The sequence below is a fragment of the Falco punctatus genome, assembly GCF_963210335.1.
Source record: "Falco punctatus genome assembly, chromosome: 12".
Classification (NCBI taxonomy): Eukaryota; Metazoa; Chordata; class Aves; order Falconiformes; family Falconidae; genus Falco; species Falco punctatus.
This window is the reverse complement of record NC_137592.1, coordinates 11,662,208-11,679,893: the sequence shown is the minus strand read 5'-3', so window position 1 is coordinate 11,679,893 and position 17,686 is coordinate 11,662,208. Positions and strand designations below refer to the sequence as shown.

General features: G+C 38.7%; 1 protein-coding gene across 2 annotated transcripts in view; it reads right to left on the bottom strand.

Moving 5' to 3' along the window:
- CRIM1 (cysteine rich transmembrane BMP regulator 1) overlaps positions 1-17,686 on the bottom strand; it is a 186,595-nt gene that overhangs the window by 77,605 nt on the left and 91,304 nt on the right. For both annotated transcript variants that reach the window (XM_080408924.1, XM_080408923.1), the window contains one exon: positions 14,078-14,198. In XM_080408924.1, coding sequence (XP_080265050.1) covers positions 14,078-14,198 — 121 coding nt within the window. The remainder of the gene's footprint in view (positions 1-14,077; positions 14,199-17,686) is intronic.

Below are 17,686 nucleotides of genomic sequence, written 5' to 3'. Positions count from 1 at the left end.
CTTGGAAAAAAGATTTAGTACCAGTGAATGGGAAGGTTGGGGCAGTGGTGTGTTGCGGAGAGGGATATTTATTTTCAGGATCAAAACAAAATTAAGTCTAAAGCATTGAGACTAGAGAAAAGCATTCCTGAAACATACATCACATTCCTGTGGAGATTTTATCATGGTTCTTATTTTTTTCCTTGCAGGAATCTAATACAATTTGCATTAACATTATTAGCACTTGTGTTACCTAAATGTAGTAGACAAACTCCCACAGATCTGTTAGTGATATAAACACTTAAGTTAAACTGTAAAATAAGGAATTTTCAGAAGAGAACTCCCAGCATTATCAAAGCTTGATGAACTACCGGCAAGGAAAAGAGACTAAATTAAAGACCCTCCCTATTATCAAGCATAAGGCATAAGAGATGATGATACAGCAAAATGAAATATTAATATAGCAATCTAACAAAATCAGGGGAAGATTATGTCTGTGTTACACTTGAAGCCACCACGTGTGTTAAGTAGGCAAGATGCTGAATTTTAAACTGGTCAAGCTACAGCTTAAGGAATCAACCAAATGCTACTCTTTGAAAGAGAAACTCCAGTCCGGCACAGGGCACAGGCTGCAGGCAAAGACAAAGCCATGCGGACACCTCCATCCAAGACATTCAGCTAGAATTTTCCTAAAACTTCACACATACAGACTGGAAAGGTTTTGGCCCACAAGTTCTGGGTCACTGTTTCATGCATTTTTTCATTTTAAGTTTTAAAGATATGATTAAGCAAGTCAGTAGTGAAAATGTTCCTTTTTCCTGGAAAGCTTTTAGTATTTCATTTTGGAGATCAATGATAAACCTGTAGAAAGAGATGGCAGAACTCTGGAAGTTGCATGTAACACTTGTAATCAGATCATTTCCATATGTTCAAAAATTATGCATCACTTATATGTGAACTGACACATATGGAAGTTCTTCCTATTTTAATTCTCTAGGGAGGTTACTCATTGAAAAATCAAAGCTAGCATGCTTCCAAGTAAGAATTCCTTTCTAAAATTCTGGATGTTGTTACAAACAGATACCCAAGGTAACACTGCATTTTTCCATGACTATAGTAATCTTTATATACAAGGAACATTTAAATATTACAAAAGACAACCATCTAGCTTTTAATTAATGACACTGTGAAAGGGAATGTGGTATGTGCATCTTTTGCATATTATTAGCATGAGGAAATAGCAAACATGCTAAGCAAAGGAAAAAGTTATAAAATCAGCATTCACATCAAGTAGATTATCATCTTTCCAAGGCTTATTCGAATCTTAAGAGTTCATCTGACTAAAAGACTTGATTTCATCCTTTGAGTAACGTTAAATCAACTGTCTGTTTCCCAGAGGGATGAGACTGGAAAAAAGGACACCCAAAGAAGAGTCACACCATGGAACCAGTAGGCATACAATCACCGGCCAAGTGCGCTGACTTTTCAAGTGCACTGATTTTTTTCAAGTACACTAATATATGCATAGAGCCTTTTGAATTCATCAGTATAGGAAATAAAACAAAATATAAACCAGGCCAACTCTGCATTTTTCTCATACTTTGCTGTACCAACTTATGTTTTCCTCTGATGAAGATCTCTTCAGTTTTGTACTACCATGTACCTCAGTTACTCTTTCCTTAGGGTTATCAGCCTCAACCTTCATAATAAAACAAACACTTAAAAAACAAAGACGATATTAGGTAAGATGTTATACAAATGTTAGTGAACTGGTATTAAAATAAACCATTTCTTTTCTTATTTCACTACTTTTTCCTGAGGAATTATAAATATATGATCCTTTTACAGATAAAGTACACTTTCTAAGGACTTCATGTCAAAAATCTCTTTAAAATAACGGATTTATAAGTAATTCACTAACTTTAATATTCCTGTAACTCCAAACTTTACCTGAATGACAAACCTCCCTCAAAATAAGCCCTAAGGGATGGCTTTGCCATAAGCAAACCAAAAAACCCAAACAACAACAAGAAAAGGCAAAACCACCTCAACAATCTCTCCAAAACATATTATCATTAATTTGATGTCCAGTCTTTCTTCCTTGAAAGAAAGAACCAGCACCCAATAATTATCCCATGTTTAGCTTTTCCATGCCATTTGTGGTATTAAACACCTTTCTCATATCCCTGGAAGCCAATTCGGTACAAGTTTAGGATGGATAATTGTAGAAAAGTTTGGGCTGAAAGGGACCTTTAAAGATCATCTAGTCCAACGCCCGCCCCTGCAATGAGCAGGGACATCTTCAACTAGATCAGGCTGCTCAGAGCCCCGTCCAACCTCACGTTGAGTGTTTCCAGGGATGGGGCATCTACTGCCTCTCTGGGCAACCTGTTCCAATGTTTCACTACTGTCATCATAAAAAAATTTCTTCCTTATATCTAGTCTGAACCTAGTTGAATTTAAAGCCATTATCCCTTGTCCTATCACAACAAGCCCTGCTGAGAAGTTTGTCCCCGTCTTCCTTATTAGGCCCCCTGTAAGTTCTTATAGGCTGCAATAAGGTCTCCCCAGAGCCTTCTCTTCTCCAGGCTGAACAATTCCAGCTCTCAGCGATTCCTCACAGGAGAGGTGCTCCAGCCCCTTCATCATTTTGGGGGCCCTCTGGACACACTCTAACAGGTCCATGTCTTTCTTGTACTGAGGGCTCCAGAGCTGACCGCCACACTCCAGGTGGGGCTCACCAGAGCACAGTAGAGGGGCAGAATCACCCCCCTCGACCTGCTGGCCACGCTGCTTTTGATGCAGCCCGGGATACGGTTGCCTTTCTGGGCTGTGAGTGCACATCGCTGCCTTGTGTCCAGATTTTCATCCACCCCAAATCCTCAGCCGGGCTGCTCTCAATCCCTTTGTCCCCCAGCCTCTATTGGTACCGGGGGGATTGCCCCAACCCAGGTGCAGGACCTTGCACTTGGCCTTGCTGAACCTCTTGAGGTTCACACAGGCCCTCCTCTTGAGCTGATCCAGGTCACTCTGGATGGCACCTTGTCCCTCAGGCATGTCAACTGCACCAGTTAGCTGCGTGTCATCTGCAAACTTGCTGAGGGTGCACCTGATCCCACTGTTTATGCCATTGATGCAGATATTAAACAGTACTGGGACCAGTACAGACCCCTGGGGGACACCACTTACTGGTCTCCACCTGGACATTGAACTGTCGACTACCCTCTGGATGAAACCATCCAACCAATTCCTCACCCACCAGACGGTCCAGCATCAAATCTGTATCTTGCCAGTATAGAGAAGGCTGCAGGCAAAGAAGACTAAGGCAAGAGTGCCTCAGCCTTCTCCTCATCCATTGTTACTAGTTTGCCAGTTTTGCTCGCTGGGGTTAGCTGCGTGTGTGCGTACGCTTTCTCTGACCTTCCTTTTTTGGCTGACATACCTGTAGAAGCCTTTCTTACTATTCTTTGCATCTCTTGCCAAGTTCAGCTCCAGACATGTCCTGGAGCTCCAGCTGTGCCTTTGATAAATTGACTAAGACTCTGCTTGAGAATTATTTCATGCTGTTTTCATATGAGACAGAAGAAAGTAAACTGTGCAGAAGGGGCAAATATGACCTTACTAAAAATGTGGCAAACTATTAGGTGACCATTTAGCTTCAGAACTTCTTCCATTACGTATTACATTTAAAAATGAGGCCAGAAGATTGCTCCAGAATCCAAGTGTTTTTGAAAGCTGACAAAGAGCCGGCTGGGCATGAGCCAGCTGTGTGCCCAGGGGGCCGAGGGAGCCACCAGCTCCGGGCTGGTGTCACAGACTGTGTGGCCCCCAGGGCCAGGGCAGTGACCGTCGCCCCATGCTCAGCCCTGGTGAGGTCACATCTCACACCCTGGGGTGTTTCAGGCCCCTCACTGCAGGGGGGACGCTGAGGGGCTGGAGCGTGTCCAGAGCCGGGCAGGGGCTGGGGACGGGGCTGGGGCACCAGGCTCACGGGGGGCGGCTGAGGGACCTGGGGGGGGGTTGGCCTGGAGAGGGGGCGGCTCAGGGGGGACCTTATCGCTCTCTGCAGCTCCTGGCAGGGGCTGTGGGCAGGGGGGTCGGTCCCTTCTCCCAGGTGATGGGGGACAGGACAGGAGGGAACGGCCTCAAGCTGCCCCAGGGGAGGTTTGGATGGGATAGTAGGAAAAAGTTCTTCCCTGAAAGGGTGGCCAGGCGCTGGAATGGGCTGCACGGGGAGGTGGTGGAGTCACCATCCCTGGGGGTGTTTAAAAAACACACTGATGTGGCACTTAGGGACATGGCTTAGTGGTGGGCTTGGCAGTTTTGGGTCAATGGTTGGACTTCATGACCTTAAAGGTCTTTTCCAACCTAAATGATTCTATGTTTCAAACTTAATGGGATTTTTCCATGCAGTGGGAACCAAATATGCAAGAACTGTAAACCCTTTCTAGAAATAATATTCTTTAAATTCCACCAATGACATTTCAAGGAATCTTAGTGAGAAACTACTTATTATTTTAAAATGGTCCACAACCTTCAGTTCCACTTTTTATATATTAAATAATTTAAGAAGGAAAAAAGGAAGCAGTGATTTGTGGCCCCTGAAGTCCAACACGATGTTTCCTGCTATTTTCTAGAGGAAATGCAACTTCAAATTCTTTGGATATAATCTCAATAATGTTGGTATTATCATCTGCTCAAAGCACTGTGAAACTGCTAGGAAATTCTCATGTCTACTTCTTTTCTAAATGCAAACATCCAAGTGATAATTCTATTGCTTTATTATGTATGTAGGTCTCCCTAGGCATCTGTGCAGTTGTGAGTTTGAAGTCAACTTTCAAAGACATTATTAATCTCCAACGACAGAAGCAGAAATTTGCCTGTTCACGTCAGGAATTATTCTGAACTAAATCACCTATTCAATTTCCAAACAAGTGAACAGCTGATTAAGAAGAAATGGAACAAAACAGAGTGGAAGTCTTTGTGGGGAGAGGACAGCAATATTTAGTGTGATGAAGGTATACACTGATTCTTACACTGACAAGTGAAAACCATCAATTTTTAACAGGAGGATATGTCTACTATCTTATTATAAACTGAAAGAGTTCAAAGGTCAGCTTTCACATCAAGAATGCAAATGAAACCAAATTCTACAGACTGTACAATTTCATTTACTTCCAAGCGTAAAACACCATCTAAAAGTAGATACAATTAAGTTACTTTATTTGGGTTAGAATTTCTTCTTAACATTGAAGAAGTAAAAATATCATTAACACAGCACATGGCTAGATTAGAATACTACATATACTTTTCCATAAAAGCTCATACATTAAAAAACCTAAGTTGTTAGTATAACTACGATCAATACTTCCTCCCCTTGTGCAAATGTTATTTTTGCTTATGGGAAATATGCTTATGGGAAATAGGTGGCATTGTGTTAAAATGTTTTGCAATTCAGTACTTCCTAGGAGTTGGTGGAAGAGCGTAGATGTGGATTTTTAACTTACACAATACAGGTGCAAAAAGCTGATCTTATAAAAGATGCAAGTGGGGACCTGTATATCTAGGTCTTACAGCTTCTTCTGCAGAAGATGCACCTTCTATTTCTTCTGAAAATCTCAGGTTTCCTCTCCTTGTTAGAGGTCTCCCACACTCAGAAGTCAGCCATCAGGCTCCAGAAATGTCTTGTGTTTCAAGAGCTTCTGTTAAAGTTTTATTGAGATGGCTTTAAAAAAGAAATACTTATCATCTTTTTCTCATTTTTGGACTTCAGGAAAATATGATTGCTTGCCAAAACAACCCACATTGTGGGGCTGTATGCCAAGGCAGCAATAACTATCACCACACTGAGAACATCTAGGAATTGCTGAGGCAGCTGTAGGAAGGGAGGAAGAAGGGGACTGCTTGAACTTTGAATTCATCAATTCATTAGATCTCCTGGAAGACCAACATGGAGAAGATGGACATGGAGCATGGGTCACCTATAAAGGTTACACATGTGCCCTTTTCTCCTTGTTCTTTGTGGATACTCAGTGCAGTAGAGTGTAAACAGGACTGAATACCATTTTCTCACTTAGCAGACCTGAATGAAGAAAAATGTTTTTCCTGGGAAAAATACTTGCCTTTTCCTAACTTTTGAGAATCTCTCTTTAAGGACTAAAATACATGAAAATGCCTAAACATCTATTCCCAGATATTACGACAAACAAAAATCCATTGCAAACTTGAGTTTCACTTGGGATGGGTTCAACTGGTGCCAACATACAGCCTTCCTTTGACACAAAAACTGCCTCTGCAGTAAGGAACAGTCTCCAATCCACCACCAAGCGTTACAACACCATCATACTGGATGGTCAGATGTACTTGAGATGGCAAAGTGGACTGCTAAAGTACAGGAGGAAAAACTTGCTCAAGTTGGCCACGATAGCTAGAAACCAGAGTTTCTAAGGCACTGATAAAAGAACGGAAGGCACAGAAAAGCTTCTGCAGAACCCTTAAGAAGCTTTTGTTAGACCTTTGGTCCAGCTGCACAGGTTATTCAGAAGCCAAGCCCTGAAAATAAATCTCAAGGAAGATACAGGTGCTTGGATTTGTATTTGGCCTTACCAGTTCCAGCTGAACTTTCCTTTAACAAAAACTGGGATCCACAACCACTTTCTCTTGGATGCCATTTCTTGAGGATGAGATGGGTGGAGGAGAAGGATCTAAAATTCTAGAACAAATACAAGGAAGACCTCTGTATCAGCAAAAGTTGCTTATGAGAGGTGACTGGTACAGGCGGGGAAAAAGAAAAAGTTACACCTCCTGGGAAATCATGACTGCCCTCTAAAGAAGGCTGGGAAAACAAAGTTGTGAATCCTGTACTGAACACCCAAACAACTTATCATAAACTTAAAGCCTTCCAAAGACAGGAAGACCTGTCTTTAGAAAAGAATCTAGACAAACATGCAAGAATCATCACATTTTGATACAGAATGATGTAGGAAAGACCTGGCCCAGCTAAGCAGCTAAGAAGAATGAACAGAGAGAGTGTACACTACTACCCCTCCTATCAAGTGGGACAGATGAAAGATAATCAGGGATTCACAGGCCACCTCTACAAATGCCATCAGAAGAAAAAAACTCAACTAATTGTGTATAGGTACTCTCAAATATAAACAAGTACAAATTGCTAATAGCTTAAAAAAGAACTTACAACTACAGATTTCCCAGTTACAGTTCTGGTGGCTGCCACAAAATGACAAGAAAAGAACTGTGCTGGTTTGTGTATAGCCACCACTAGGATTCCCTAGATACTGGTGTAACATGAAATACAGAATATTGGGTGGTAGGTCTAATGCTGTGACAGGTTGCAGACACAACAGATGCTACAGTGACAACAGGTCCAAGTATCATAAAAGGAGATAAAGTGCATCAAATCTATTGCTTACTGGGCAAAGTAATGACGAAGGGTAACAAAATCATAAATAAATTTAAATGACTTCTAAAGAGGTGTGACTTTTGCATAAACAGCTGCCACAGGACTTCTGTTTCAGTTCACTAACATGAAAGGACAGCATGGTTGACTTAACTGGTATCTATGAGGATTTTCTAAAATAAAAGTGAATATGCCAGCAATGAACTTCTCAAGTGGCATCTATATTGTGCCTAAGACAGCACAAAGTTCTATTAGAAACAAAAGGACTACAAATAATAGAACAGGCAATTTCTTCCTTTGGAATCAAAACCAATTTCGTAATGGCATACAAAAATCAGAGAGACTCTGTAATATAAACCTCTATTATTCTTTAATTTCTTTAGAACTGCTGAATAAAGCACACATGTCAACAATATTTTAGTACAGGACAGATGGAAAATAATGTTTTCTTAATTTAACAGATTATCTTTAAAGTGAATTATTTTTTTTGTAAATTTACCTTTTTTCCTACTATTTAATCCCTTGAAAGGTAATTTTTACCTAATTAAATATGATAATAAAATCTGGGTTTGTACTGTTCTAAGATGTATTCAATTTCTATCCAAATATAGCTTAATATAAACCTTGGGTAAATAAATAATTTGCTACCACATCAAAGTATTACTCATTTTCTTGAGCTGTATAAAGGTGTAAGTATGTAAGAGTTGAGGATGAGGGGGGGAGCTGGGCTGTTTGCCAAGTAAAGCTTTATGCTTGGGGAAAACAAAATGCACACATAAATTGCTCCTCCAAGTCTTGAATAGGTGACTGCAATGTAAAACAGTATTTTACTACACGATCCAGTGAACCAGCACTTTTTGCTGGTTAAGCCCATTTCACTTCTTTACCATACTGCAGACCAAACCGTGGCACTGCCATTCAGGGCAGCCCCAGACTGAGACATTTTAGCCACACGGAAAGAAAATTCATCAGAGAAACGACTGTCCAAACAAGGAAAAAGTCCTATGACTAATTAATTTAAGAAATTTTGAGAGGTTTTCTTCTAAACAATAAATGTATAATCCTACTCCTCCATGCTACTCGACACAATTGAGAGTTTTGCATTTGCAATGCCATCCAGCTACCTGTAACTAAGTGATAGTGAAATGGTCCGACTCGAAGAGTCTTCATTCACTCATCCCTCAAGCTCAAGCCTTTTGGGCTCCAATCTTGCAAGACTGGATCTGTAGAAAGCTCTTCTTCACTTTTCCAACATGAAATAGTCACTGTGACTTCTAATCCTGTTTAATTCAGATTTATTAAGCAGTGAACTGCTCTTAAACTTTGCCTCTCTACCTTGTTATCTGATTCTGTTATGCTTCATTTACCTTTGTTTTTTCCCTTCTCCTCCCACCACATCAACCTTGAAACTGCTTTTTTAATGCTAAGACTCAGACAGAAAATACACTGCGGGAGATTTTGATGGATAAACATATCCATTACTTCCAATTTTTTTCTAATCTAGAACACATTCAAGCTTATGGCGTGAGCTTTTAAAATAAGTATGTCAAGAAAACTTATTATTGGGATTTAGTGAACACACTCCTGGATGCTCTTCTCCTCCGAGAAGGGTATTATTATATCCTCTATTACCAGCAAGATATTCAATCCAGCACGTGCATGGTGCAAGAGTTCACCTCAGAAGTTAAAGGACCATAATGCTGACTCACTGGGATTCACTTCCAAAATCTGGGGGAGGACGCTGGTGGGAAATATTCTTCAATATTCAGTAGTTTGGGAACGATATACATTTCCAGTTTATAAAGTGAACCCTGTGAGACAATTATCAATTAAAAAGCTGTAGGGTTTTGGTTTGTGGTTTTTTGTTTGTTTGTTTTTGTGGGTTTTTTTTTGGTTGTTGGTAGTTTTTGTGGGGTTTTTTTTGGTTTGTTTGTTTGTTTGTTTTCTAGAATCCAATACAAGGAAAAGGACTGGTGACTACAGAAGACAGAAACTGAGAAAGAAGACACTCTGATGGTCAGATTTTTTTAAAGGCAAGCTTAGTACCTTCAAAAGACAGAATCAAGTTTTATAAAACTGTTTCTATCAAAGCAACATCAGTTGCTTCTCGCTATAGTTACATCCTTCAATCCTCAATTCAATCCTCTATCCGTGTTCCCCACTATTTTTCACAGAACTGACATTAAGATAACCAGACTTTCATTACTTTTTTTGTTGTTCTCATAAATTTTGGCACAGTACTAACATCTTTCTAGTTCTCTAGAATTTTCTTAGTTTCTCGGGTTTTAATAAAGGGTTGACCAAGAACAGCTGGCGGTTTGTTTGTGTGTGTGCAGAACCTCTGAGATAACAGAGTTGAATGAATCTTGAAGTTACCAGACTTATAACAGGCAAAAGCAGGGAGAATGGAAACTGGTACAAGGGAAAAGACTATACTTAGATTATGTGAAGGGAAGAGAGCACAGAAGCAGTGGGATAAAACCACAGCAACAAGTGGGGACCTAATAAAGACTAAACTTCCAAATTATTCTAATAAAGAGAGCAGACAGAAAGAAAAAAGGGATAATCCAAAAATATTTGGTGCAAAGCTATCCAAACATGCCATTTACTCCTCTGTATATAATCCTATGAAAAATGTACAAAACCATGTGAGCAATGAAGATATAAACCAACGCTAATCACTGAAATCAGCTCCTGTCGTCACAGTCTATTCTTCATAGTTAAAAAATTAAATAGATCTCGATAAAGGTTTTTACACTTACAAATATATTCTCAAAGCAATCTGAAAATTTAAAGGAAATGAATTTACAACAGAAAAACTGGAAGCATCTGAAGATAACTGATTCTGTACACTTCATATTGATCACACCTTCATTTAACTTTGTAACAGAAGACAAACTTACATTAACAAAGTTGTGAGAACACATTCTCTGTAAGAGCTCTAATACATTTTCACTTGCTAAGCTCCTTCGAGAAGAGAGCATCTTTACCAACATCAGAGACAGACACATCATCTAGATTTCCTAACACAATAGCTAGAAATTCAAGGTAAGTGTCTCACAACGGTCTGACAAAAGCTGAAGCAACCAAGCAGTGTTTTGGCATCAGTGCCAAACCAATAGCCTGTTTGTTTGAACCTGCACTAGAAATCATTGTGAAACAAAATCAAAATGTAACTTCTGAGTGCAAGTACAAGAACTTGCAGTATCCGATGTTTGTTTACTATTGCTACATTTCCCCTGGCGTTGCTAAAGGAGTTCTCAGTATTATGAATATGCATTCAAGAGCTCACTCATAAAACAAATGCCACCAGATTTAAGGGTCTCTGATTTCCTAGGGTATTACATACAAGAAACCAGCCAAGAGCAAGATGTGGGACAGAAGCCAGTCTGCTCCTGCTGTATGTGAAGCTGTCAGCTAACCGAGTCAGTGACATCCATCCTTCACCACGACACTCTACGTGACTGGCCTCTGGTGCTGCTGGTATTAAGCCTTTATTTTAGTGGCAGTAAATGACCCAACTGTAATTTCTTGGAAAAGTCTATAATCTTAACAAAAATAGTTTGATGAAGTCTAAAGACTATGACCTTATGAAACACTACTACTTTGCTTTTAATAAATTATTCTCAAATGTACATTAAAACACACAGTGCCACTTCTTTTGAACTTAATTCTAATGATTAAAAAGAGATGTGATATGGATTTAAGTGATTCTAAACTGAATCACAGTCAATGCAATGTTAGTATTTCATCATGAGTTTAGTAAGAAATTCCAGAATTAAGGAAAAACATCCCTTTTTCCCAGTGCAGTCATTCATCCATAAGTCTGCACTTTATCTGACTTTTTCTTTAGTTCTGAAATGCAAGTCTCATATGCGATAGAGACCTTGGTTTCAAATATAAAGATCCAATATTTCCTCAGATCCAAGGAAACACTGAACTTGTTTGACCTTCATGTTCCAATTAACTGAACTCAGTTTCCCCTTCTGCTCTCTCTTTTCATACATATACTTCTGTTCTCTCTAACCTTCCTCTAATTTTTCTTTTCTGATCATGCCCAGATCTATGATCCTTTATTCCCCCCTTCAAACAGTATTGTTACCTACAGCACACGAATGACTACTATGGCACCATCTTCCTTAAGAAGCACAGTAGCGTATTAAGATCACAATAACTCAATACACTTCCAGCAGGCACACAACATGTAAAGCACCTATATGATCTTACAGCTGCCAGATTCAGCTTTTCTTCTTTCTTTCTCACCTACTCTATTAAAAAGTGCACTATTGCTTTGGCTGAATTAAGGCAATCCAAAAATCTAGCAACCCACATAATAACTACATACAGCAACACAGACTGAGCCACAAAATTAAAAATTAATGGAGGTGTACAGGACACCTATAATTGTTTCAACCTGCCTGCAGACAGACGAGGTTACGCTAATCCTGGTTTTCCACAGTTTTACACATCAAGGAGGACAGAAATATTAACACAAAACATCTCAGATCCGATCATAAGACTCCAGGAGCTAAGAACTCACCTATCCCAGCTCTGAACCCTTGTTAAACTCTGATCCCAGTAATGCACAGCAATCTGATTTCCAAGAGGTTTCAGTGCAATTCGCAATTATCTAACAAATCCACGCACTCTAAGCCTGCTTGCATAATTGGGGTCTTTGTGTGCAGGAGATGAGAACGCTGGTTTTGTCACTGAAGTACCATGCGCATATACAAATATGCTCCATACTTCAGTTATAGTTAACACACAGCAAATTAACTGGTTATATCTTTAAACATCATCAAAGAAGAAAAAGATTCTTTCAAGGACATGTTTGCTCTCTGTGTTTTGTTTAAGATTAGTTCCCATGTGTGCTCAAAATAGAAAATATATCCAACTGGTCATTTTTCTGAAGTAAACGAAGTTTTATTCTCTTGGTACTCTATGCTCCCTGATAAAAGGAACACTGAAGTTATCATCTGCAAAGAACAAAGCGGGTATTTTTCATCCCCTCTGCCCAAGCAATAGAAAAATCAAACTAGAACTTACATTAGACTGCAAAAAAATAGAACACAATTTTACTTTTGGGAAACAAAAATAATTTGGCCTATGTATCACTTTTTAATCCAGCAAGTTGAAACAAATTTAGAAGTAAAAATCTACCATTAATCTAAGTTTTCTATTGTGTCACGGTTTCTGGGTGTTCATCTAAACTAGAAACTGATGCTGAGATTGCTTCTTTGACTTTATATTCTATCTTTCTGAATACAGTTCTTAGTAGCATTTTATTCCAGTTGTCTTGAACCTGTTGAGCTGTACTGGCAGCAATGGCAGTACAACGACAAGTCAAAATCTACAGCCTCCAGTGCAATCCCAACTAGCCAGGTCAGCTCTTGACTAATATGAAATTATTCTAATTCCTAGAAATTTTAATGAGAATGTGTTAAGGAATAAAGGGAGGATGCTGAGAATCCATACCATGTTCTGGTTCAAAATTCAGAGAACAAAAAAGAAAACAACAACTCAGAAAGAAAGAACTTTTGTAGCATTCACTGCATAAGGATAATTAATACTTATTATGTAGCAGACTACTATGTGGATTTTGCAATTACAAATAAAATTTGTCAGTTTATAAATATATTTTCAAATTTTGATAGACAGGATTACTGCTTTATATGGAGTTCTTCATATGTCTTTGCTTGCCTTGATAGATTTATTTATTTATTTATTTAAAAAATAGGTACGCTTTTAGTTCTGCATGCAACAAGAGACCCTCATATTTCATGGAAACAACAGTTTCAAAGAAGTCACCATATTAAAAGTGTACCCAAAGAGTACCCAGCAGGGAACACCCCTGATTCATTACACAATCTTTGCCATTTTCTACTTCCTGAATTCTTTGCAAGTTTATCATTCCTTTACAGTCTCACAAGGGGTTGAGAATATGGCAATATCATATGGTACAAAGACCTCCCTACCAAATAAACATAACCAGTTACATCTACAAGAAATATTTTTTCTGTAAAATATTTTCATTTACAGTACTTCTTGCTTGAATTCATATTTACTGGGCATATTGCTGAATCAGGTTTCAGAAAGACTGTTGTAAAAACAAAAGCTGAAAGAACAATGCAGAATTCTGGAAAAAAATAATCTTCAAATTGTCCTATTTTTCTGAATTTAATAAATTATTTTTATTTGAAAAACAACAGAAGTAAAATGGAAGCAAGTCCTTGAAATTTCTGTTTGCCTACAGTTTCGGATAGCCATCATCTTTCAGCAATCTTCCACATACAAAAAAACCTACTTTTTTTTCTTTAACTAGGCAAGATTCTCTCTGACATATCTTCTGCCATCTTCATCATTTAATCCCCTACCATCAAAGGCCTTCAAAAGTGTCTCGAAAGAATTTACTTTTCTAAAATTGAATACACTGGGGGGGAGGAATCAATCTAAAGGCATACACCCTGTAATTCTAGCAGAAGCCAGCTTCACACATTTTCACTGAGAATTTTTTTCTTCTTCAAACCCAGTATTTTTTATTTCTGTCAGCCTTTACTTACTTCATATATCTTTTATTATGTATTAACATTTATTGAACAGATGCATGCATTATTACCCTGTATTCATGGTACATGAAGCGTAGAGAACAAGTTTGAAATACTCAACCATCAAGACACCAACCTCGTGGGCAGGGTACAGCAGCCATCAGCCGTCAGCCTGACTTGGGTTTCGTAGCTATCCAGTGGGCAAACAACTTGTTGAACAGGAGGACATTCGACTGTGCTGCAATCCACACTGAACACTACAGAGGAGGAGGAGAAGAAAATTCCTTTTACTCAAGCTTTAGAAGATTTTTGCAAATTATTTCATCATAAGCATCCAGTTATGCATCAGCCTCTTCAGTCAGAAAAATTATCCAATGAATGTATTCTTGGTCAGTAACATTACAAAGAGACTTCCTTTCTCTTTAAGATTCACTTTTATAAATTATTGACTTGGGAAGCAACTGAACTAATATTAGTTAATAAAAAAATTATAGAAGTTAGGCAACATTAAACAATCATTACACCTGTGCATAATATTAGTTATTGGAAATATACTAGGTTACTGAATATATTTTCCCCATAGCTTTTAAAACAGTAACCAATTCATTGTTTATTTTCTTCCTGATTAAAGTCTGTTTAAAGAGTAAAATGCCTGGGTTATAGGAAATAATAATTAAAAAGTACACTATGGATTTATGCCTGCACATGTAAACTACATTTTTAAGGCTTATTCCATTAGGTTGTGTTGTTTAGGTATTTATATATGGTGAAAATGAGAAGTAAATTACCAAATTATCTGCATTAATGACATGAAGAATTCTGCATAACTAGTAAAACTGACCAACAAATTTTAGAAAGCAACCAATGCAAAAACCCCACAAACAAAACAAAAAAAATCTGAGGCTGAATATACATTTAATTCTATAAGTCATACTCAGGAAAGCTGAAACACATCTTTATCTTATTTGGTCCCACATCTCCCACGTTAACGAATAATACCAACTCAGGCATTATCCATTTGCCATCCCTTACCATAATTATACTAAGGAAGTACAGAATAAAACATGGTTCCCTCTTTAAAGAAATAAGCCACCTACTAACCGAGTAGGCAGGATGAGCAGAATGTTATCAGACTGAAAATTATACAGTATGGTTATCACTGATTACTGATTCAACTTCACTTCAGTATTGACATTATCATGACTGCTTACTGCAGCGCTAAAGCAGCTTGGCAATGCTACAGACACTTGTAAAAGCCCGTACTTTTCTAAGTACTGTTTTCTGTCTTCGAGTCATACATTTTTCAGGCTTGATCCTCAGAGGTACACAGCAATAATAACTCAATCTGTCATAATGAGACATGAGTCTCAGAATTACATGTTTGGCAGATCTCATTAAGCATTGACATAAAATCACGAGTTCAAATGAAACCAGTTTGCAGCTCATCAAGGTTAGGACCAGTAGTTTTGTCTTCAAGACCATCAACTTTCAAAGTCCATGAGTACGTGAGTGTCATCCTCCATTACGCTTCTATGTTCAGAATCTGCCTTTTTCCCATTATTTGGAAAACTGAGCCATCTGCTATATCAGAACAACCTGACAAGTTCAAGAGGTTCTTGTTGAGAAAAGCACAAATTTAATTAAAAGTCCATTTTGTGGAGCAATGAAGAAAGTTACTAAACTCAAATGGAAAGATTCCAGTTGTTCATCTCAAAAATGGCAATTATCAAATTAACTTTCATACATTTTCATAAACACACAAAGATACCTATTTGCCTTTAAGACAGGAATACTTAATTTCATAATATTTCGCCTTAAATAAAACCCAGACTTCTATGTTCCATTTTATTAACAAATAACACGCTTGAAACAGCTCTTCTGTAAGAAATACATATCTAGTTCCTCCATTATCATCACAGGCATTGAGGATTATGAGCTTACCAGTCTGGTTCACACAACCAATACAATCTGCACAATTCTATTGGGCCAAGCAACCACCAATGTCCAGTTTCCTGAATCCACACCAATAACCTTGCTGCCGCCCTGGATTCAAGGCCCCCTCCGCCTCTTCCCAGGTAAGCAGTCAGGGAAAAAACAGTCAATGAGTTTCACCAGCAAGCTGCTACTGCACAGCTATTTATGTGTCCATCTTTCCATACACCAGTAATGACAACGAAACACTCCCTAATGATGCCACCAAGTCTCAGCTAGGGTGCTTTTTCTTCCCAAATAGTTCAGATTCTTTCCGGTGGTTATAGCGTGCTAGTCCATGGCTCACTAACACTGAAAACCACCCCAAACGGTCTCTTTATTAAAACAGTACAAACCTAAGGAAAATTTCCAGCAAACCCCAAATCAAGGGCATTCAAATAGAAAATTTTAATGTAATTAAGTGGCTGTGGTCACTCAGTGGTTCCCCCGTTTGATCTAATTTATCCAGTTTAATTTATTTTATACTGATCCCTTACTAGTACCTCCAACTCTTGTGAGGGTTAGCAGGACTTGGTAAACAAACGGTACATACTCAGCTTATCCACCACCCACAGAATTTCATAATCCACACTCATATCCCACCTCAGGCTTTTCTCCACACTGGGAGATCTTCACTATTACACTATTAGATTAATCACAGAACAGCGGAGGTGGGACAGGACCTCTAGGACTCATCCGGCTCAACCCCCTTCCCTCAGCCAGGCCACAGAGCTCTGGCTGCCCAGGACCGTGACGAGATCACTTCTGAATACCTCCAAGGACGGGCACCACAAGACTCCACAACCTCTCCAGGCAACCTGTGCCAGTGCTCAGTCACCCTCAAGGTGAAGAAGTGTTTCCTGACATTCAGAGGGAACCTCCGTTGTTTCAGTGTGTGGCCATTGCCTCTGGTCCTGCCACGGTGCCCCACTGAGAAGAGCCTGGCTTTGTCTTTGCCCTCTCCCTTCAGGTTTTTATGTGCATTGATGAGATCTCCCCTGAGCTTCCTTTTCTCCAGATTGAGCAGTCCCAGCCTTCTCCACCTTTCATCTCTCATCTCTCTTCTGTGTGGAAAGATACTTGAAGAAGGAAAAAAAAAAAAAATCCTACTTTTTTTCAGATTTAAATAGGTTTCTCAAAATGGAAGAAGTATTGAGCCAAACTTCCAGATAAGCTGAAAATGTTGTAAGGTTACATAGCAGTCCATAATTGGATTCTTCATTACTTAGAAAGATGCCCCCCAGATCAGCTGTACTACTGCCCTATAAAATAATGACTGCAAACATTTGCTGCTGAACTACTGGTTTTGTTTTCACATCTTACTTTGATACCAATGACTACAAAGTATACTTTTCATGAACAGGTTTATTATAAGCTGTTATTATATATTTTATTACAAATAATAATAAAAAAACTTGTCTAAAGAAAATTAATTTTTCCTATCCTAGAAGCTTTAAACTGCAAATATCTAGTTTGACAACTAGATATCTTCGAGAACTCATAAACGTTTTGCAATTTCCTATCAGTGAAGATGCACCCAAACCAACCCTTGCTTACAGGAATTTTTTTACGCACTGAATTTGTATACAGTAACATCTGAGAGTTACTAATTTTTCTACAGGAATGTAGCACAAACCCTACCATGGTTGCAGACCCTGAGGTAGCTGCAATACTGTGCAACCTCCTCTGTAGACTGCAGAACCGAAGGTCTTTGATCATGAAACTGTCAACACCTAGGTGAAAATAACTTTATAGTAGAATGTTGACACAAGTA